The 22,734-nt window shown below is 36.6% G+C and overlaps 1 protein-coding gene across 29 annotated transcripts in view; it reads left to right on the top strand.

Moving 5' to 3' along the window:
* LOC139133207 (stromal membrane-associated protein 1-like) overlaps positions 1–20,881 on the top strand; it is a 32,774-nt gene extending 11,893 nt beyond the window's left edge. Inside the window, exons 2-15 of one of the 29 annotated variants that reach the window (XM_070699650.1) lie at positions 656–789; positions 2,448–2,533; positions 2,708–2,786; positions 4,613–4,663; positions 6,593–6,688; positions 7,192–7,384; positions 7,625–7,870; positions 8,353–8,657; positions 9,947–9,979; positions 10,277–10,312; positions 11,962–12,026; positions 13,052–13,124; positions 15,768–15,797; positions 16,724–19,014. In XM_070699650.1, coding sequence (XP_070555751.1) covers positions 656–789; positions 2,448–2,533; positions 2,708–2,786; positions 4,613–4,663; positions 6,593–6,688; positions 7,192–7,384; positions 7,625–7,870; positions 8,353–8,657; positions 9,947–9,979; positions 10,277–10,312; positions 11,962–12,026; positions 13,052–13,124; positions 15,768–15,797; positions 16,724–16,894 — 1,598 coding nt within the window. In that variant the 3' untranslated portion in view covers positions 16,895–19,014. Of the gene's footprint in view, positions 1–655; positions 790–2,447; positions 2,534–2,707; positions 2,787–4,612; positions 4,664–6,592; positions 6,689–7,191; positions 7,385–7,624; positions 7,871–8,352; positions 8,658–9,946; positions 9,980–10,276; positions 10,313–11,961; positions 12,028–13,051; positions 13,125–15,764; positions 15,798–16,723 lie in introns of all 29 variants that reach the window. The other 28 variants (XM_070699648.1, XM_070699651.1, XM_070699649.1 and 25 more) reach the window with 28 other exon arrangements.
* Positions 20,882–22,734: the final 1,853 nt, after the last annotated feature.

Raw genomic sequence — 22,734 nt, 5'->3', positions numbered from 1 at the left:
GCTATTTATATTGTTTGACATGTTGAAAGATACTGAATGAATGGGTGACCATGAATATATTCGTTACCGGTTTTAGACAAATTAAATGAAACCATCATGAAAATGAATTAATGGTCATGATCATAAATTCATTCTCAGGATGGTTTCATGTCTTGTGTCTTAAACCGGTATCGAATACATGCTTGGTCACCCATTCATTCAGTATCTTTCAACATGTCAAACAATATAAATAGTATATTGTATCAAACAAAATTCATGAAAAAATGGGCGACTAAGTCTGCTGTTTTCTACCCAGTAGTCGAGTACAATCGTCATTGAAAACACTGTTTTGCATTTACATGATGTATTATTGAACATTATTCCAATTCTGTGTCTTTTGAAGACTAAGTTTGTACTTACTGGAATGTTTCTCTGTGTTTGATCAAAATGATATAAAAGAATTGCAGTGTATTCTGTCAGACAATTGTGTTCAAGTTATCAGATAGACTGCAAATACGCAGTCGATAAATCTTTTGCAGTGTGGCATTCCATACATGTATATATCATATACTGTATATGATATTATTATTAGAAAGACTAGTTTGAAAGCGGGGTTGAATTGAAACATTCAAAGTTTGCAATGACAAAAATTCTTTTCGTTTAAATCTCTGTGCAGGACCACGTTGGACGTCATGGAACATAGGTATATTTGTGTGTATTCGCTGTGCTGGCATACATCGTAATCTTGGAGTTCATATATCCAGGGTAAAGTCCGTCAACTTGGACTCATGGACTGAAGAACAGGTTGATGTAAGTACTTTCACATATTCTTTTTGTCATTTTCTTATACCTCATTTACCATCAGAAACCAAGACAAACATTATCAAAGTCTTTAGTAATTACTCATACTTCTTCCGTTGGTTTTTCGTGCTCTGTCGTTTTGACTAACAGTTGTGTGACATTCTTGGCATTGTTTTGAGAAAAAGTCAGAAGTGACATAAATATATGAATAATACATGTATGTATACAAGATTGTATCGGTGTTAAAATCAACAATAAGTTCCATGTAAGTCTTCATGCTTCAACATCAGATTATGAAAACATTCTATGAACAATAGTTAGCCGGGTTCTCCCCCTAAGATGGCTTGTTCCTGCAATACAAATATCGGTAGCTTTTCAAACTCATCAATTATTAAAGAAATATTCCATCATTTTGTATGGATTTGAATGACAAATAGAAACTTCTGATTGAAATACTTGCAGTTTAACTGAAATAAGGAAAGAAAAGTTTCATGTATTTGACTGGATCTATGTGAGTTTAAAAAAATACTGAAATGATGCATCTATAAATTCATCTGATGCTGTGTTTATTTTTATCCTTCATGTACCCACATGCAGACTTTTCTGAATATTATCATCACAGGATGCTGGTAGATGATCACTTTTATCTGATCATAAAAAATCTACATATTGTATATATTACTAGTCATTTAAAAAAAAATCTATAACCTGTTTAAATTACTACAGGTTCAGGAAAAATATATTATTGTACTTAGTACTTTTTCTTTGTACGTGAACATTTATTTTGAAACAATTTTGCTTCACACACTGTGAAAACAGGATTTCTATGTGCAAATATTGTGATTATACTATGATTGTACGATTTTCAAATGTAAATACTCAAACAAATATACATGTACTTATGCTGTTGGTACTAAGTGGTCGAAAAAAGGGAATATTTCCTACAGTAATTACGTACAAAAGTAGTGTGATATTTTTTGGATCAGTCCATATTTTCAACATTGCATTACTGTTGTCACATCCAATGCATGTATCATGCGTGACTCCTGACTCTGCTCACCCCTCCACTTCCCGTGGTATGACCCGTCTGAAAATATGAATAGGATCATGTCAGGGCAACTTCAGTATTCAATACCAAGAAATTACCGATGCCATTGAAGTAGGATATTAAATTTGCGGTATTTTCAGTCACCAGTTCATCCGTTATTTGATTTCAGATACATAACGCAATAAATAAAATAATCATGATTGGAATGTGGCCCGATAGGTTCGGTATGTCACTGTAAGTGGTTTGTACATGTGGCAGTTCACTGTACTCCAGTTTCTAAATTTTGTGATCGGCAAAAAAGCGACCTCTATGACGTACAAGGCACTGAAACCACAAAGTCTCATTCAAAGATTTCACATGCTCTACATCGCTGTACTCACTGCTCTTGCAAGCTTACACCAGTGAAAAAAAAGCCATTAAAAGCATTCTAATTTTCTGCATGGATGGTTTTAATTATGCGATTAGAAGCGTTTCAATTTTCTCTGCATTAATATTGACACACAAGAAGCTGACTTAAAAAGGGCATTTACGGTCAATGATAATGAGTGTAGTGATTATTTACTTTGGAAATGTTTGACCTGTATTTTGTGGTAATATTGTTCTGTTTCTACTTTCACAGTCGATGGATAATATGGGAAACAAGAAAGCAAGAGATATCTATGAAGCCCATTTACCACATGATTTCAGAAGACCACAGACTGATTCGTATCCTGAGAGAGAGAGAGAGAGAGAGAGAGAGAGAGAGAGAGAGAGAGAGAGAGAGAGAGAGAGCGAGCTTGTGCTTGCTTGATATTTGAAATTTTATGTCATTGCTTTTGGATATACCGTTCTTTCAAAGCATTTTTAGTGAATTGATTTCTTAACATGTATAACTCAAAGATCATTGGAGCATTTTATACGATGCAAGTATGAAAAGAAGCTGTACAAGGACAAGAATTACGTCCCCAGTGCTCCAAAGGTAACCCAAATAAAATCTTTATTATTGAAAACCTTGTACGAGATTGCAGAAGGTTTAACATTTAGAAAGGTTTAAGTTTTGCTGCTTTAAGAAAGGCATAAATAACAGGTGTATACAGGTACATATGTACCAATACCCCTCAAAGAAATATCTCTATGATATACAAGAATTTGTTTTTTGTTTAAATTTAATGTAATTGTTTTATCTTCAGTGGCCTCAGTTTTGCTGTTACTCTACCTGTTACCTGTACTCTGCAGAACAAAAACCTTGTAAAAATCTAATTAATATTTTATTTAATATTTGAATAATTAATGATGTTTGATAACCGCTTGATTAGTTTTGCCTATTCATTATCTCTATGTGCATTTGTACGAACATATGTGTGTGGTCTTTGACTACAATTCCTAACCAGTGAGTTTACTGTATTAGGCAATATGATGTGCAAATGACTCGTTAACCCTTTCCCAACCATGGTTTGGACCAAACCTATTGTTATCAATGGTGATTATGGACCTATTTAAAGAGAACTGGGGATGAACAGATTAAGAGTTCTCCTTGACTCAAGAAAATTTTTCCAAACTAAATTACAGTGTGCCCACCGAAGCCACTTTGACGTGCAACGGACTGTAGTGTTCTTTTTAATTCATGAAAATCATGCATGTTTTATGTATTGATAGGGTCAAATAAAAAATGTGTTTCTGGCAACATACCTCCAAAAATTAGGGTAGAAAGCTCATGGAAAAATTTTGTATTTTTCTTTTTGTTGGCTGAGACCCGTAAATTTGATGAATTTACTTGAATGTTTTTGAAATGAGAAAAAAGTCTAGGGTCTGTGTGTTTGTCTGGGGTAGGTTGGGTTACCGGAAACACATTATTTGGCCTATAGGGCAGGCTGGCTCACAGAAATTCCAAGAAATTCAAAAATTGACTCAAAAGTAATGATATCCTAAAGTTTAAGGTCATACTGTCATACAAATTGAGGATTTCCCTCAGAGAAATTCCTAGTAATTTCATAAATTGACTTATAAGAACTCAAGAATCTTGTCAAGCATACAGCCTAAATGTAAATATGAGCGAGTGTGAAACAAGGCAAGAAATTCAATCTCATTTACATGCTAAATATTATAAAACTTTGTCAACTTGAATTATTAAACCATGGTGTTAAGATTAATTTTGGTAAACAGTCACCTGTAATCTAAATATGCCCATATATGGTCAAAGGGCGTTCCTTGGTATTCAAAATGCCCATGTGAGGGCGCTGTTTTTAAAAGCGGCCACCCGCTTAAAATCTGTTATTGGTTAGATTTTCTCTTTCCATGGCAAAATTGAAACAAGTGACAGTATACCTTTAATATTTTGTAAAGAGTACAATTAATAGACCATTTACATGATCTTACATCCCTGTACTTATTTTGTTGGCATTTAATATTCAAAATTCAACATTCCAAATACTTGTACTACACTAAGACTACAATAAATTACAATACTGACAGAAAAATTGATATTTTTAGCATGAAAAGTATGCTAAACTTTGCTCTTGAGCAAGGGATGCAGTGAATATTATAGAAAGGCAAGTCAAACTGATGGATTCATACCAATGAAAACGCCAGGATGTAAATCATGTAGGATAGATCTCCATGTCACAAAAATGTTCATGTACGTCATAGGTAGAGCCAGGTTTATCTCTGTACTCTGATGCTGAGCTATGTGTAAATCAAACTTTGATGCATATCTTTCCTTGCTTTGTGTGTTTCTCTGTTTATTATGTCTTTGTTTTGTTTTATTTTATTTTATTTTTCTTTTGCAAAACTTTTTGTGTGCAATAGAATGGAACCAGCAGTAGTAGTTCACCTACTAATAACACTGCATTCAGTGTGGTGAGTTTCACCCTTCAGGGCGACGTTTCAACTTCGTTTAAAATGCACCCAAGCACTCGTCACCTCTTAGGCTGTACGCAGAGCCACCTAAGTCATGCACTCTCATTTATAATCAGCACGTTGCACTCATGGTTGTGGAATCCACGTCATTGTTGTAAACCATTTCAGCAACCTGCACTGCAGAATTCACCTCACGCAGCGACCATCGTGTACATGTAGTCATGTAGGCTGTGCTATTACCCGTATCTCTGTAATCTTTCATCACCATGCTTTCACCCACATTCTTGTCTACTTCTCTCCAAGCTTTTACCCCCTTCACCCTCATGGTTTGGTCCAAACCCATTGTTATCAACAGTTACCGTGGACCTGTATCATGGGGTGAATTGGTTAAAACCCTTTCACCACCAAATATTGGTATATCCCCATTGTTTTCAATGTGGTGGATGTACCTATATACTGATAATAGGGGTGAGAAGGTTCCAATGTAGGCATAATGAAAGCTGAAGATCAACACCTTACTAAAAGATACCCCTGCACCTTGCCTCTTTAGCTCTACCATAGAAAAAGTGAAAATTTACCAACATACCTATATCTAGATACGTGTTTATATTAAATTTACTGTATGTATGAAACATGTTTGATTGGTGTACCTCAGCTGCTTACTTGAAGAAATAACAATAAAATTGTTTTTTCTATGATCAAAATACCAGGCATCTGGTATATCTTTTCGGGCCAAATGGACCCACTGCTATTTCAAAATTTTATCACAAATTTACTTCAGAGCGAATGCCATTATTAGATCTGTATACTAATCCAGTCTGGGATGTCTTGATAGGGAAAAAGAAAAAATGTGGTAAACTAAGAAAAGATCAGTGACAAAGGCTCGAACAAAAGATAGCCAACGTTTTGGGGCCAACGTTTTGTCATTAGGAATGTAAGACAGATAAGATGGCCCAAAGGTTTACTGATACAAAATATCAGATACTATTCATGCACTGGGTTTTAGTTTGGACTTTGATCTGATTGGCTTCTATTTACATGTGACCTGTATGTCAATGGATGTATTGTTAATTGTCATTGTAAATGTGCACATTGCCATGATTAAAGTATGTTGAATCCTCCAAAATCGCCAACTACCCAGTGGATCACAAAAGCTGTACTGGTAATACCACAAACAGCTCATATGTGTGATTGCAAGAGCCGTCACTTGGCGTAGCCTTTTATCAAGCTACAACATACATCAGTTACTCACCTCTCTTCCTCTGTTCTGAAATGTTGACCCTTTGAGCACCAACGTCGATTTTAGTCATCTTCATAAAATAAACCAAAGTCAATTTTTCAGATTTTTGCCAAAATTATGATAAAAAACTAGCCAATGAAATGTGATGTTGATTTGGTCCAAAATTATCAAAAAAACACAAGAAAAATTCATAAAAAGTGGCAAAATGTTGCACTAAAATTTTGGTGGGAAAAATTACAGCACTCAAAGGGTTAATATGCATATCTGTTCTGTGTTCAAACCCTTCAAGCTTACAATTTGCCTCTCAAGTACTTCCAAGCTAGATTTACAAAGAAGCACATTTTACATGGGTGGTTGTGACCAGTACAGCTTTTATACTATATGAGATAAATCTATTCTGTGCAATTTCATGTTGCTTTCATTCCATCCTCTGTCATCTGTTTCTGCCTCTTCTACTGGCCACACATGTTCCACGCATACACAGCACAATAAAAAGTCATTGCAATCTTTAAAGACACAGATGTAGTAGACTTAGTGCAAAATATTAGATATCTTTATTTCATTGCCTGTTCACCTGCTTCTCTCTCCCTCCTTGCTTAGTTGCACCCTTTCTCCGTAATGTAAACTTTGTCAAAAGAACACCATTGGATGTGGCCCCAATTGTGAAGTCTCTCTGTTTTGGTTCACAGAAAAAATCCTTCAAGGACGAAGAAGCTGAGAAAGAGAAGAAGAAACGCGAGAGGAGAACAAGGACTTCGTCTTTGACACTCCCAAAACCAGAGGAGGTATGTGTACAATACTGATCCATCTTTCTACTCATCATTTACAAGTGTAGAAATGCTAGAATTTTGTGTGTGATGGTTAATTTAATTTTGTTCGTGTACCTTAATAGATGCGTACTCAAAACATTAAACTACTGTAAATGCATCTGTACATGTATCCGTGTGTATTTGTGTGTGTTTACAGTAAAAAGATAGTGTTCCCTGTCTCTCTGAACAAGCAGCTTGACATGTATGGAATTACACCTCCCAAGTACAGAATTGTTTTGAAAACTATTTCAACTATTGATTAACATGAAGTATATTTGTGTATATGTGTCACATTTCCTACATATAGACTGATACTTTTCATGACAATTTTCTACCGTGATTGAAGAAGGTATTATTTTCCCATAAAAAGGTCAAAAATGGCGATAGGCGCTCGCTTTGAAAATTTGGATTTTTATAGTTTGAACAGTAACACAAAAAGACAGGTTTGTGTGATCATTTCATGGATATTTTATTCCCAGGCATCCGCCATACCCAGACCTCAGCGTGTCCAGCCTGTACTTCAGCCAGCGCAGCAAAATATGACCGCAGCACACATTGCGGCGTCTCCTCCAAAGAGCGGCAGCAGCGTTCAGAACAGTCCGTCGTCAACAGCGTCACCTCCAACACAACAGCCGGCCAAACAGTCTGCAGCAGCAGATCTCCTGGGTCTTGGTAGGTTTGCTTTGCCGGCATGAGAGTCTTTGCTCACTTTGAAGGAAGTGTGTTGTATAATATTGAATATTTTGTTTTCAACTTTCCAGTCAAGGTCAATATTTGCATCTCAAAAAGTCCTTGAAAATTGCTGAAAAAAGGTCCTTGAATTTCAAAAGACTTTGAGTGTACATATATGGATTCTGAAGATTTCTTTAAAGAAAGTCACCAATCTTTTACTATATAATGTTTAATTTGCAGACACACCAGCACCGAGTACCTCCAACACAGATCTCTTTGGAATCTCTTTCAACAACGCAGCAAGCAGCCAGACCCAAGACCTCATGCAACAGAAAGAGAACCAAAATCCCCTGGACGAACCGCTGTTCGGAACCAGCGCTAGTCCAACCGACGAGGAAAAGAGTCCGGAGAACCCAAAGAATACCAAAGATTCCATCATGGCTCTGTACGGATCTTCCAATAATCAGACGGTCTATAACGTGCCAGGTGCGTCCCTGCACTCATCCCTTGCAATCCCCCCTTATTCATTGAATGAAGCAGTCCAGTTTTCATACAAGTGTAGGGTTGTGTCACTTCTTTGAGGTGTAGATATGTGTAGACGTGGAACAGAGAAGACAGTGTTGTGCATTTGTGGTATTATGAGCACTCTCTGAAACCAAAATTTGATTTTCAGATTCCTAAAACAGTCGTACCATGTACATGTACATATTTATAAATTGGATTTGATAGTCACTCTGAAGACAGACATCACTGAAGTTTACATAAAGTAACTTACACAGGACTATAAATTGTGATGAAATCTGTCGTTCTTGTTACTGTACATCAGATGTGTAATTCAAATATTTCAGGCTCACAGTATCCGTACAAAATTGTTTGTACTAAGTGCCCTTACTGAAAAATATATAGAATATTGACCTCATTGATTTGTTGAGAAATTTTTGATAGAATGTATTATCTTTTGATGACAGGTGGTGTTTACATGCCCCAGGCACAAAATCAATACAACATGCCGGGCCAGATGATGGCAAACGGACCCAGTGGGGTCGGAATGATGGCAAACGGCCCCTCATCGGGAATGATGAGCAACGGACCCAGTGCCGGCACGGCCGCCCCTGCCAGCGGGATGATGTTCGGCCAACAGGGTGTGCAGCCTGCTGCTAACAGTATGATGCCGGGTTTCAATCCCATGATGGCACAGCAACCACAACAGCAGCAGGCACAGCAACAGCTTATGTACCAGCAGCAGCAGCAGCAGCAACAGTACTTGCAACAGGTAAGTGTGCGTCGATGTAGCTCAGATTTCATGATGTGAAATGTATGTAGCAAGTGCTTCATAGTAAGTGTGGACGATATAATTCGTCCTGATGTTTCCTAAAGAGAATGTTAGGACTATGTCTCGCTCCAAAGTCATGAAAATGATTCGGACGTTCGGCTGGCAAATCTTGTCAGTTTTGAAAGCTGATGCTTCCCATGTTGAAAAGAGAGCCAAAAATCTCCAACTAGCTATTTGGTTTTGAGAGAGAGTTTGTGTACATAAGAACAGGCTCACTGTTCAGTTGACGAAAAAGTCAAAGGCAAGAACTAAAAAAAAATGAAGTGTACTGAATGTGAGGTCTAACTGAAATAGAGGCAGATTTGCCTTAACAGTTTCATCTCTCAAGATTTCTCCGCTTATAAATTCTGGTGTGCAGTAATTATAGTAGGGCAGTGGAACTCCACTTCAAATGTCAATTCAAATAAATTTGTTTTTATCCGCAGCAGTGTTTGATTGTCACGTTCCTGACTGTGTATCACTATTCTGTCCTTTAACTTGCCCACCATATCCTGACCTTCCTTGTAAGTTGTGATGTCATGCTGGTCCTCCAGGACAAACTAATGATCAGTGGTGCCACTCTCTCAGTGACAAGGAAATTTTGCAAAGTCCGCTCTTTCTGCCAAAATCTAAAATGGCCGCCCTCTCCTGTTTGAAGTGCCCCTCTGATCTGTCTGTACACAAGATAACCATTCCTTGTTTTCTCTGTGACTCGTAGCCTTATCACTCACAGTAGTCGCATATTCAATTCTAAAATACAGGCATTCTTTAACAAGTATATACAGTAAATGCAAAACAAATGAAATATAATGTATTTTTACTCATTTGTATTTTCATATACGTAATGAATGAGTACCGTAGTAGCTACAGTATATGCAATAAATTTACAAATATGTACCTGTATTGGGTTTATCAAGAACTTTCTGTTTTTCAAACCAGTTTCATGGAATTCACTGCTGTTGATGTTCAGTTAGAACTTTATTGTCAGGAAATATGCATCAGTTTTGTGCTAAAGTACTTGTATGTCTAAAATATGAATCTCTGTGAACACTAAGAATGTGTCTGTGAACCCCATTAAACCTAACAAAGCGCACTAATCCACACCTGCTGTTTCACTCACTTCTCTATTTGCTGTTCTGATTGTTCCTCGGTGTAAATTGGCTCGTGGTAAATTTCCTAAAAACTGAACTTTTGCTGTTTTCAATTCAATGTATCGTATACTTTTCTCTATCTCTCTCTCTTTCTAACAGCAATATCAAGCACAACTCCAAATGCAACAACAGGTCAGAATTCAAAATGGTCAGATAGCCAATCACTGCAATGCTTCTATAAATATCAGCCAATCATTGTAGCCCTCTCTTTTCCTATTAATCCTATCACTGATTTCTCTCTCACTATCAGCCAATCAAAACTTATCTATCTGTTAGCCAATCATAATACATGTACTATTCTCACTAGGAAACTATTTCGCTATCTCATTCTCTGCTAAAATCTCAATATCTATATATATATAAACCATTTTATCTCACTTATCAGCTCAGGCTAACATTGTGTTGTTTCATGGTGTTTATTTTTCAAAGTATCTCTATTGTCGAAGGTTTCCGTTCCGACGACAGGTAGTTAGATATTTATGCATGCCGTATTTTGCATGTTTGCATATGTCATAGCAATGTTTCTATACCATGGATTCTTGTTATCATCAACTTTTAGTGGAATGCAGAATGTGCACAGATTTGTATGAATTTATCCGTCTTTTTATGTACATTCATTTTGGGATGAAGGTTATAAAGCTATCGCTTTGTCTCAATGACTTTGCCGTCTGCCTCACAAATAGCAGGGTGACGTTGCCATGCTAACTACTTCATCTCCGGCACTAAAACGGAATCATAAACTTGTCACTCATAGTTTGTACAGACCGTTGAGAGAACTTTTATCAGATTTGGCTGTTGCAGGGTATTGTATTGGAAGGAACAGATCTGTCAAAGCCAGAGAAATAATATGAGAAATCTAGCATAGTGTAAAGGAAAAAATATTGAAGAGTCATTTAAGATTCTTAAACTGAAATACTACCTCATGTATTAATAGCACTGACCTTTGACAATGATAGAAATGCACAAACGAAACTACCAGCCATTCTTGCTGCCAAAATCACTTCAAAACAAAAGAAAAGGAACATCCATTCATTTACAGGAATAAATAAACCAGACAAATACTAGAGAAAAAACATCAAACATGTGACTTTGAAATAATAACAACATTTCTCAGGTCACCTGACAAGAGATAAAAATTTTTTATTATTTCGAAGTCATGTGGCTGATCTATTTATCATTCAATTCCTTCAATGGCCATTTTAGTCCGCAGACATTCAAGTCATGTAAAAGTTTGTAGCCACTTAGACTGATGTAGTCATTCAGAAAATAAATGAAATATAAGCTTTGTGGGGCTGGGCTTCAAAGAACACTGTCTCTGGTAGCAGGTTGCCTGGTATTTTAAACGTTATGTATACCATATCAAACCAACCTTCATGCAGTTAATTTAAAAGCATGAAATAATTTTTACAATAGATTACAAATATCTACATTTGTATTTTAGACTCTCTCACAGTAATCAAGTGAGCTATGCAATGCTAATATGTCTTCCTGCACGTATATGCGCCCTCAATAATTAAGTTCAATATATATAGCCCTACTGAGATGAGCTGGTGCAACCAAGTCGTGCTGTGCCATATGGCTACCTTCATGCGTGAGCCTCACAAGGTCAGACCGTTGAGGGCGCATTACTGTATAGTATTAGTAACACCCGCATAGAATACAAAGGGCTCTGAGAGAGTCTTCTATCACTTGTACTCTTGAATTTGAACTTGAAACTCTCTCTGAAGATATTTATGCTCGGTTGAATTTTTAACGTACCAGTCTGGGGACATTTATACAGATGACGTACGAAACACGTCACGTCTTGAAAATTAAGTGTCTTACTCTTGTACTGGTCACAACACCACTGGCTTTCATCAACAGAGCACGAGGAAGCTAGCGCCAAACAAACAAACAAACAAACAAAAAGCAAACCTTCACCACGCACACTCACAATTTTTCTGCCAGTAGACCTAGTTATGCCTGCTTATGTATTGTAGCATCCATCACCTGTCTGTCTAGCCCTGCCGTTTTTTCCCTGTTTTGAATGTGCAATGCCATCTATTTGTCATCTTCAGACCAGTATCATTTCCCCCCCTGGCAGCTTGAAATCTAACACTTCCCTTTTCCCTCAGTATCATATGCAGCAACAATTCCAACCGCCACAGCAGTATCAGCTACAACAACAACAACAACAACAGGTACTAAGTTCCCGTCCATTGCTTATCCTCTCATTGTTAACTGAGTTTTTGGGCTGCAATCGTTTCTTTGCAATGTAGTAAAAGTGTATTCCGGTTGTTGTTCACACAAATACTGTAATTACTATCAAGAAACACTTTTCTTCTACATGTTTGTGTTAAAGGGCCATTAGCTGTAACTTTTGATGAGTTTTGTTTTGTATGTCAACACAGCTTCTTGTTCTACACCACAAACCATGTTGAGATAGACAGTATTCAGCTTGTCAACTCAGCCTGTACATGTGTAGACTGCATTGTTATTGTTGACAAGTGTGAGTTCTGATCCGGACTAGAATTCAAATGTAAACAATACCAGTGCATTTTACAGGTACAGACACTGTGTTAACAAGCTGAACAGTTGGTCTATCAACATGCTTTGAGGAGTAGAACAAGAACTTGCCAGTGACATACAAAATAAAAATAGTTAAGAAATCATCAAAAGTTACAGCTGCCCTCAGTATGTGTGACCGTACACAGTCAGAGGATAAATATATGTTGACTGAGTGGCTTGAGTATTTTACTTAGACCAACACTTAGCAAATATGAACAGACAGAATAACATGCCTTATGCATTCATAATAAGACCCACAGCCTCCTCATTTGCCACACAGCTCTGTATCTTTGCCTCACATTGCTGTGTACCCACAGGAGTCTGGCTGGCCAGGCTAGGGTAGGGCCAGTGGCATCGCATGGCCAAACTAGGGCGGCAGTGCTGGCTCTATGAGCTGGACCTTCACTCTACTTGACCTGTAGAGGGCAGAGAAAAAAACCACATGTGTTGGTAACAAGGTTGCTGTGAGGACGTCTACTTTATAACCAGCCCTGCCTCATTCCGTGCTAAAACTAATCCACATCACAGTTGACCCAGATGAACCTACACCGCGCTATGCTTCCACATAATCACGCACTGACCACATTTTCCATCTCAGAGAACTTCCTTTTCAATACTCTGACTAACACTCCTGAATTTCACCACTTGGAATCTTTCACAGTATCAAATGCAGCAACAGCAGTATCAACAACAACAACAACAACAACATCAACAACAACAGCATCAACAGGTATATAACGCCAACTAACTCATTACATTGAACAGGCTTTGCCAGTCTAACAGTGATAATACATGTGTGTAGATATTTAGCATCATACATGTGTGCATAGATTTGCTTGGATATGAATGTTCATGTCTATCACCATCTGACATATTTATTTCTTCTTACACTTTGCCTGGATCCTCTCACCCCATTCCCTGTCCAACCACTCAGTAGGAATACATGTACCATGTAGATGTATCAAAACCCTGCTAGTCAAAATGGCTCATCGTTGTTGTAACCTGCTCACCCCCCAATTTCCTATAAACAGGTCCACAATCACCCTTGATAACAATGGGTTTGGGCCAAACCATGGTGGTGGAAGGGTTACTTAAAGCTCCATTTAGCTGTAACTTTTGATGCATTTCTTGGGTTTTGTTAAAACTTTGTGTAGTCTGTAGTTCTGCTCGCCCAAATCCTGTCAAAGTGCCTAGTGTTTAGCTCGTCAACGGAGTCTGTCAGTGTGCGATGTGAAATGTTATTGTTGGTAGCCATGTTTTTTAGTTCAGATTGAAATTCATATTTCAACAGTAACATTTTGTATTGAAAACACTGTGTGATGTGGCTAAGGCTTAGTCTTTGAATTTTAGTGCACTACAAGAGCACTATGAAAATGTAAATATTTTATAAAACAAAAAAAATGATGGAAATATAATAAAAAATCTCAGCTATTGTCCTTTCAAAATCCCTCGTGAAGAGTTCTGTGTTGATGTGCTTATCAGTGTTTTGTGTATTTAGAAATGTTTTCTTTCCTTTCGCATCGTCTCAAAGTGTAATTGCACAATAATATTGATGTGAATGTTACACATCATGCAGTTGTCCCCATCTAAAAATAAAAACCTGCCCAATCATGTGCCATCCAGAATTCCGATCAGGTGGGAAATGTTGTTGAAATGTGGTGAAAAATCGCTGTGTATTGTTATGGGTATTGGTCGCGGTTATTTTCACAAGCAACATTGGATATCAATGGCATGGACTGACCTTGACCTTTATTTTACTGCCATGGGAGATGTTATATTCTCAAATTGACAGTTTCTGAAGCAAATAAAATCAGCCAAGTATTACAGTCTGCACCAAAACTGGGAAAAAAAGGGTGTACGCCCTCCATTTTTATAAGCGTTGTTTTGCTTCATCAGAACATCTGGTCTGCGAATCTACAACGTAGCTTTGTGATTTCGCACGTTATACTTCTATGCTAGAGGCCCGTTGTTTTCCAGAGCGTAGTGTTGAAAAGTTCAAATGATCATTTCAGCATATGATGCAAGTTGACTTTACCAAGAATATTGACAAAGCATGAAGTCTGTTTGTCTTTACCAAGGGTTTGGGGTCTCAGAATTTATTTGTTGATATTGTCTTTTTCCATCAGTTTTGTTCAGTAGATGCATGTACTAGATACAGTGAGAGTTACATAGAATTTATATATGTCAACATTGAGTGATTGTCTTAGCACACATAAATAATACATTTTAAATGTGTAATTACTCCACATAATGTATTCACACTTATAGACATTTGTGTTGTTTTGTAAGATTGATGGTTGCAGTTCAGTAGACATACCTTTCTATATAAATACACATTACAGGTATCATACATTCATACACATCTACATATTTACATACATACATATATGCAAACACACATCTATCCATCCATCCATCCATCTGTCTATCCATACATACATGTACGTATATATCTGCATACATATCTACATACATATCTACATACATATCTACACACACATACATACATACATACATACATACATACATACATACATACATGCACACACACACACATACATACATACATACATACATACATACATACATACATACATACATACATACATACATACATACATACATACATACATACATACATACATACATGTATATACATACATACATACATGCACACACACACACATACATACATACATACATACATACATACATACATACAGTACATACATGTATATACATACATACATACATACATGCACACACACACACACACACATACATACATACATACATACATGCACACACACACACATACATACATACATACATACATACATACATACATACATACATGTATATACATACATACATACATACACACACACACACACACACACATACATACATACATACACACACACACACACACATACATACATACATACATACATACATACATACATACATACATACATGTATATACATACATACATACATGCACACACACACACATACATACATACATACATACATACATACATACATACAGTACTTGTACTTTTAATTGGCAGCGTACATTTATGTATACATACCACATAGCTGACAAAGCTATCAAAATAGACACCATGGACTCAGGAATGTTTTCTCAAATGCAAGAAATTTGACACGTTATATGTTCTTGTGTAAAACTGATTTAAAGGAATTTGCAGAAATGCCTAAACTGAAAAGAGTATTAGATCCAGGGCACACTGAAACATACAACCTGTTATGTATACACACACCTTTGTGATACTTTGTGTTCTACGTATTACTTATTTTGATAAATTTTCTTTTTATAATAACACTGGTTTGTTTTTCATTCTTACAGCAGTATCAAAATCAAATGCAGCAAGTTCAACAGGTAAGATTTTTGGATTTTTCGCTGACGATGGATTCATTCCCATTTTGACAGTGTTTACAGTTGTACGGTGAAGTGAGTTTCCTCAAGCCTTTTTTGGAGTCTGGGCATTGCATATTTTGTCACTGTCATGACTTGAAGGTCGATGAAACTTGATATGGATAACCAAAAACAGTAATCAGTAATTTCAGTAGGCTATCTTCATGATCCCTACATGACCTTACGTCCTGATGTTTATTCGTGGTAAGTACGCAGTATTCAAAATTTGATATTGCGCCATGAGAAAACAAAAGTTTTGCTAAAACTTTTGCTGAAAAATATTTCAGGAGTGACATTGTAAAACATTCAGTCAGTGTAGGAAACTGTTTCAGAGATACTACCGGTAATCAAAGTCATGACTTCATAGCAAGGATATGACCAGGATGGCAAGTCATGCAGAGTTTATGAAAATCACCTATAGAGGGCAGGCAACATCAGATGCTGCTGACAGAAAGTCTGACAAATTTTGTCAATGTTGCACGCGTGGCTGTTTTTGTAGCTTATAGTCTGAGCTATTTGTTTGTCAGATGTTGCCTATAAATTTATTTTCACCATTCTTGCATGCATAATCTGCAAAAGTGTTATCTAAATTTTTAGACAAATATTAATGAATATTAATTTGCATGGTAATGAGAGGACAATAACCTTAATTTTTAATGACCCAATAAAAAAAATTACTTCATAGTCATTTCATATAAAATGATTATTTGACTGTCACAAGCTTCCTTCCTTGCTTGGAGTGTTGAACACATTAACTCCAAAGAATAGTTTGTAGTAAGGTAATGCGTGTGTAATGTTCTGAATAAGCACATTAAGTTTTCTTGTAATGAAAATGTTTTAGTTTCTGACAAAACCTCAATGAAAATGATCAAATTTGCATCCCTCTGCAGGTCCAACAACAGATGCAAGCTCTCCGTGTGGGAACACATCCCGCTAACACACAGATGGGTTGGCAGCAGGCCTCTTCAGGAATTCAACAAGGTATCCCGGCGACCGCCGGCGCCGGCGGATGGGGCAACATGACGACGGGCCACACTCACAGCACACAGCTGTGGAAATGATAAATCCACCATCGAAGATATTGAAGAAAACTATGGCTATTTTGTTGACAGAGAAGAAAACAAGTTGATCGTAGACATCCAGTGTTTAAAGAAACATGCACAACACTATGAGAAGACATTCCCCAGGAAAAGTTCAAAACTAGTCAAATGCTGTCCCACTTAACTGATGTATTTCACCTTCTGTAACCACAATTTACCTGAATTTTATCATTATCATGAGCAAATATCTACATATTTAACGAATGATTTTTATGTATCCATATCACAGGGTTGTATTTTGTTTTGCAAAGTCATGTCAAATATTTGGACAAAATTTTGAAAGCTGTAATTTTTCTGTCTTCTGTGGGCCACGGGTTCTTTGCTGTGTAAGGACTCTCTGGGCCATCCAATCAGTGTCATGATATTATCTGTGTGTATATCCAGATACGTGTAGGATTTCTCAGTGTAATGTGGTAGTCATGATTTCCAGATTCCTCTGATTGACAGCTGTTTATGTTCTTGTGCGTGTCGATATGCCGCGTACACAATGTTAGCTACATTTGACCCTGGCCTTGGGTGCTAACTGCTGTTAAGTTCGGTTGCCTGCCCTCTCCGACAATCCGTATGTGTTGCTTCAACATTCACGGGTATAACAAATTCTTGTAAAATGTGCAAATGTCCATTTTGTGTTGTGTTAGCAGTTGTCCCCCCCCCTCTCACTGTTGGCACAACCTTACCTTTGAAAACAATTGATAAAATTCCTCTACAAAACACAGGAGTTCTGCCACATATGAAGTTATGTATTCCATTTCAGATTTCCCCACAAACCTCATTACATGGAAAATGCTCCTTCGCAGATCTCACACCGTCGAATTGCATAGCTACAATACCCCCCCCCCCCCATAATTATGTACTTTGTGAGACAGTCTGCCATGTAGAGCAGTAGGCACATTCCAAGTTGAATCATTGACAGGGAAGGAAGGGTCTGCATAGTCCTCGTGACGATACATTGGATGTTTATGGTCATCAGTATATCACAGAACTTTTTTAAGTTTTTCTTTTATTGCACTTTATAATATCATCTTCAGTAACTATATTGAATAGGTGTTGATACTTGGTCAGTTGTGAATAAGATTTTAAAATAATCTGTGCCCAGAGTTTACTTGATTCAGAGGGTAAATTCTTTTGGGAAAAATTGTTAAAATGTGTAAAAAAAATTCACCTGCATATCTAGATATGTGATGTTCTTATTTTATTGCATTTGTCTAAAAATCTTGCGTGTGTTGACCTATTATTATTGTAAACTTCTGTCAAATGTCCAAAAGTGTGCAATGTCTCTCTAGGAACTTGGTAAACCAGTGTATTGGTGGATTTTTGTGAATTTATATCATTGAATATAGAAAGATGCAAAGACAATGCGAAATGTGTGTAATTTTTTTGAAACAAAGAAAAACAATCCTGAATATTTTAATATATTTCAGATGGATTTTGAAATTTCGAAGACGTGTAAAGTTGATCAAGGAAAAATAAAATTGAAATGTTTCGCAAACTGACCAAGCATGCAACTACCGGTAATTTACAAAAATTTTAGTTCGTTTTATTCGACCACACGGTTTGTGAACAACAGTCACGTATTTTATTTCAGACTCTCTGATGTATATTTATTGTTTTGTCATTCATTTCACAGAAAATTTCTTTTCTTAACGGAGCAAGAGTGCACAAATCAGTAAAAAGTAATCGTATTTATCATTCCTTTGTGAACAATAATCTTTAAAAAAGTAGACAGTATGAAACAATTCTATTTTGGTAACTGTTAACTTGAAGACGACAATGGGTTTATAACTTGTGTAGTATATGCAAATTTTTATTCAAATATCCTTCGTTGATTTTTTTTCAATGTGCTGCAGTCTTACATACTAACCATACTCTCCTATTTACAAATGGAATGGTCCGTGGTAACCTGTGAGATATAGAAGGGCTGTACCAGGTATTCAGGAAATATAGGGATTGAGTTATATATATCATTCACGTAGACTTGTCACCAGAATTATACTATTGTGAGTCTGTCATTTCTCCTGATATTGTAATTTTTATGTTCACATTAAAGTTCATTTTGAAAAAAAAAAATTCAACCATGGAAATTTACCTGTTTCTGCGCAGCTTTGTATGTCTAGTCGACACAGAGACTGAAAATGGAAAAAAAGTTACATGGTTGCTCATTTTAAATATCAAAGTAGTAGCTTAATTGGTAGACCTTGAGATTGAAAATGATATATGTACATGGTTGTTTATTTTGAATATCAAAGTAGCAGCTATTTTTCATAAGAGCTGCGATGAATTCAGATATTCTGACAAGACAGTAGAAAACGGATTATCCATCCCTCTTCTATTGTCCTCAGTGCCAGGAATAGACGTTTGGTCTTTTATCCCTGTGCAGTGGTGTATAGCTCGTCCCTCCATAAGAACATGATATATTCTACCAAGGCAGGGTGCATTCTGATGTGGATCAAACAAAGTGTATGAAAATCCTTAGGTGCACACCGCCCTCTACAGTTGTGCAACTTTCAGCTGGATTCTGAATGTTGGTGTTAGAATTTCATATTTATTGCAGTATACTGACTGGTCACCCTTCTCACGCTGTAGGAATTCTTCGCCAACACTCAAGTTCAAATAAATAGCCTTTGACTTTCAGACTCAGAGGTATAGATTTCATTTTACATGGTTTACTGAACAATGTTAGTAATGCAATACATACCCATGTATCTTTTGAAGTCAAAGGTCATCACCAACATGTAGGTGCACATGACATTACAGTCTTGTTTTACTTCACATATACTTGTATCTGTAAATATTTTATCAAAAGTTACACAGCCAGTCATGACACGTTTATTCAGTAGGGGTACGCACTTTTGCTGCAAAAATTATGATTTTTACTGGTGTACGGAGGTTGAGTTAGTTCATTGACAGTCACTTGTACCGGCTTGGTTTATGGGTTTAGCCGAGTCTAAAATCCCTTGACCGTGACTAGGCTGTACTGTACTAGGTTGTGTCACTGGCGAGTGGCAGCCAATGCAACTGAATTGCCACGGCCGGAGTAAATTGTTCATTTGAACAGGAAACAAGTGGCTGTCCACGGTGTGAGTTTGAACAGTGATGTCCGGCTTTTGTGCCAATGCCATGTTATTTAGAAAAGGAGAAAATTCAGGAGTCTGTGTCAATAAAATGTTAGATTTTCATTTGTATTGATTCTTTCCAACCGCAAAAGAAAGATGACATTGTCTGATGCAATGGAAACCATTTTACTGCAAAGGGACTTTTTTGTTTTCACTACTAGAGCAGTTGAGTTCCAATGCTATTTCTAAGGATTGAACAAAGAGATTTAAGGTAGTATGCACATTTAACATTTGCTCAAGCTTTTTGTAAACCAGCCCTTTTGAGAACAAGAGAAAAATTGGGGTCACCAAGCAAAATTTGTCACTAGAGAAACATTACCTATTATTTACCAACACTTGAAATTTTAAATGGCTGCTGTCCCTGTATTAACTCCAAGGGAAAAAATGAAACTTGATTTTCACAAAAATGTGTTGGCGAAAACGTATTTGCTGCGTGAGCTTCAAAATTAGCCCCCCACCAGTGGAAGACCAAAAGAGCAATGTAAAATGAATTGAGAGTCAAAATCTCTGTCTTTGTGCATTCTACATTTAATTTTCAATTGTTATTATGTACTGCAGTACGCAGTGTGTATGTTGATGTTTGCTGTCAGACTGTAAGAAGTTTTCACCAGTGCATATGATTATTTTGTGAAATTAGAAATCCGTTTAAGAATTCATTTTTGAAAAGCAAGTAACATCTTGTACATAAAGTAGTGCTCCTGTCTTCACTGCTGACCAAACAAACGCTGTAGGCTTTTGTAAGAGAATTTTCAGAATTGGAATTTTTATTTCAGGAAAGAGTAGTTTTAGACATGTCAACAGTAACTGTGTGTGAACTTATAAATTTTGAAGCTCAGTATTCTGCTCTTTCTGGCTTTCAAATGTAATAAGTTTTGGAAGTGAACCTAGTCGTTGTTCATTAGTAGATGCTAAACCTCTAGAGGGGCTTCCTTCATGGGCAAGCCCTGTGGAAGAGGAAAGATATTGTCGACTTGACCGATGAGGGCGCTGTCCAATTTTGGAGAGTCCTCACCGTAGTAGTCTGTAGAAGTTTGCAGTGGAATGTAAGATATCTTAACTAGGGGGTGTCAAACGGTGATGACTTTCTCTGGAGGTAAATTTATGACCGTGAATCAAAGGATGATACATTTCAGACACTGTCAACCACTTTTAATGAACTTGTAGATGTCATAATTTTAAACTAAAAGAGGCTGTTGATTATTTGAATGCACATGACAAAACTCATTGCGGGTAAAGGGGGTGGGAGGGTCATTCCAATTTTGATACTCCATGATATTCAATCCCTGTTTAAGTTTGAAATGTTTATTTAATAACAGTAAAAACAAAACTCATAAGTTTAAACTGCCAACAAGCTGTTTCAGCAGTTGATCACATTCAGGGGAAAAGACAAAATTATAATGTCGTCATTTGAACCTTGCAGTTCAGAACTTTAATAAAAGAAGACAGTTTTAATAACCAGAGACAATGAGTTTTGTTTGCAATGCACACAGTTTAATGGTCCATGGTATATACAAGCACAGCAGCTTGTGACTTCTGGGGAGGAAAGAAGGCCACCATTTTGGCAGGCTGGAAATTTTCTTCACATGTTGATAAACACTACCTGATATCAGCCATCTTGTTATTTGTGCACAAGCAAGTGTAGCTGCTGTGTTTCGGTGAAATAGGATTGCAAATATGATTTCTATGTTATTTGCTTTAAAGTTGAAAGATAATTTAAAAAGTTTAAAAGTTATTTTATGTGTTAAGATGCAGCAAACATTGATTTTAAGTTTTGTGTATTTTTTTCGTAATTGTATCTAGGTATTTGTTGATTTAAAAAAAATCTCTAGGTTTATCAAGAGTATTAATATTGCCATTATTTTAAGTTCAAAGGTCACTGTGAATGCTACACTAATTTTAATTTTCAGATTTATGTTTTAGCCTCTATGTTATGTAATATCTTTGAAATACATGTATTGCCCGTCATCTCAGGAAATAATGTAATCATATTAATTGTACTCCCCTCCAAAAAGTAAAACAGACTAAAAAATAAGCTTGAAGTATGGTTATACAAACAATGGATATGGGACATAATTTGTGGTGCATGGGCTGAAATATACACGTAACGTCTGCTTGATTGGCTATGATTACACCATCAGCTGTATGACTAGCAGACGTCTTTAAAAAAAAATTTGATGTGTGAATAAATTATGAGAAAGCAAATGTCGGTTTTGAGAATCCACTGTTACAATATTCTGTGAGCCATTTTGATTTCGGGGGCAAAGGTCAATATTTCCGTAGCTTCTCTGTAGCTTGTGAATTGTACTTTATTTTGTTGATAAATGAAGTGTGATTTTCAATTGTAGTTTATAGAATAATTGTGTACATTTGTTATGCAAAGTGTCCAATTTTCAAAAATGAACATTTTGAGACAAGAGTTTGTTTTGTTTCGAGTGCAGAGCAGGCTGTACAGATACACGGAAGAAAAAAGCAAGCCAAGCCATGGTCTATTGCAGTTTCTCTAGCATAATTCAGTTGTCCTTAGATGTTGCGAGTTACACAGTGATATCATTATGCTTTGTACATGTGAGGAGTGTACACTGTCACACAATTTCCCAGTGACCCATATCTGAAGCCAACTTTTCAAACATCTATGACATCGCAAATCAGTAAAAAGGTTAGGATGACCATTGATGCATGTATGATTTC

Source organism: Ptychodera flava, chromosome 5, assembly GCF_041260155.1.
Source record: "Ptychodera flava strain L36383 chromosome 5, AS_Pfla_20210202, whole genome shotgun sequence".
Lineage (NCBI taxonomy): Eukaryota > Metazoa > Hemichordata > Enteropneusta > Ptychoderidae > Ptychodera > Ptychodera flava.
Note: the sequence above shows the minus strand (reverse complement) of the source record. Positions and strands in the feature narration are given on the sequence as shown.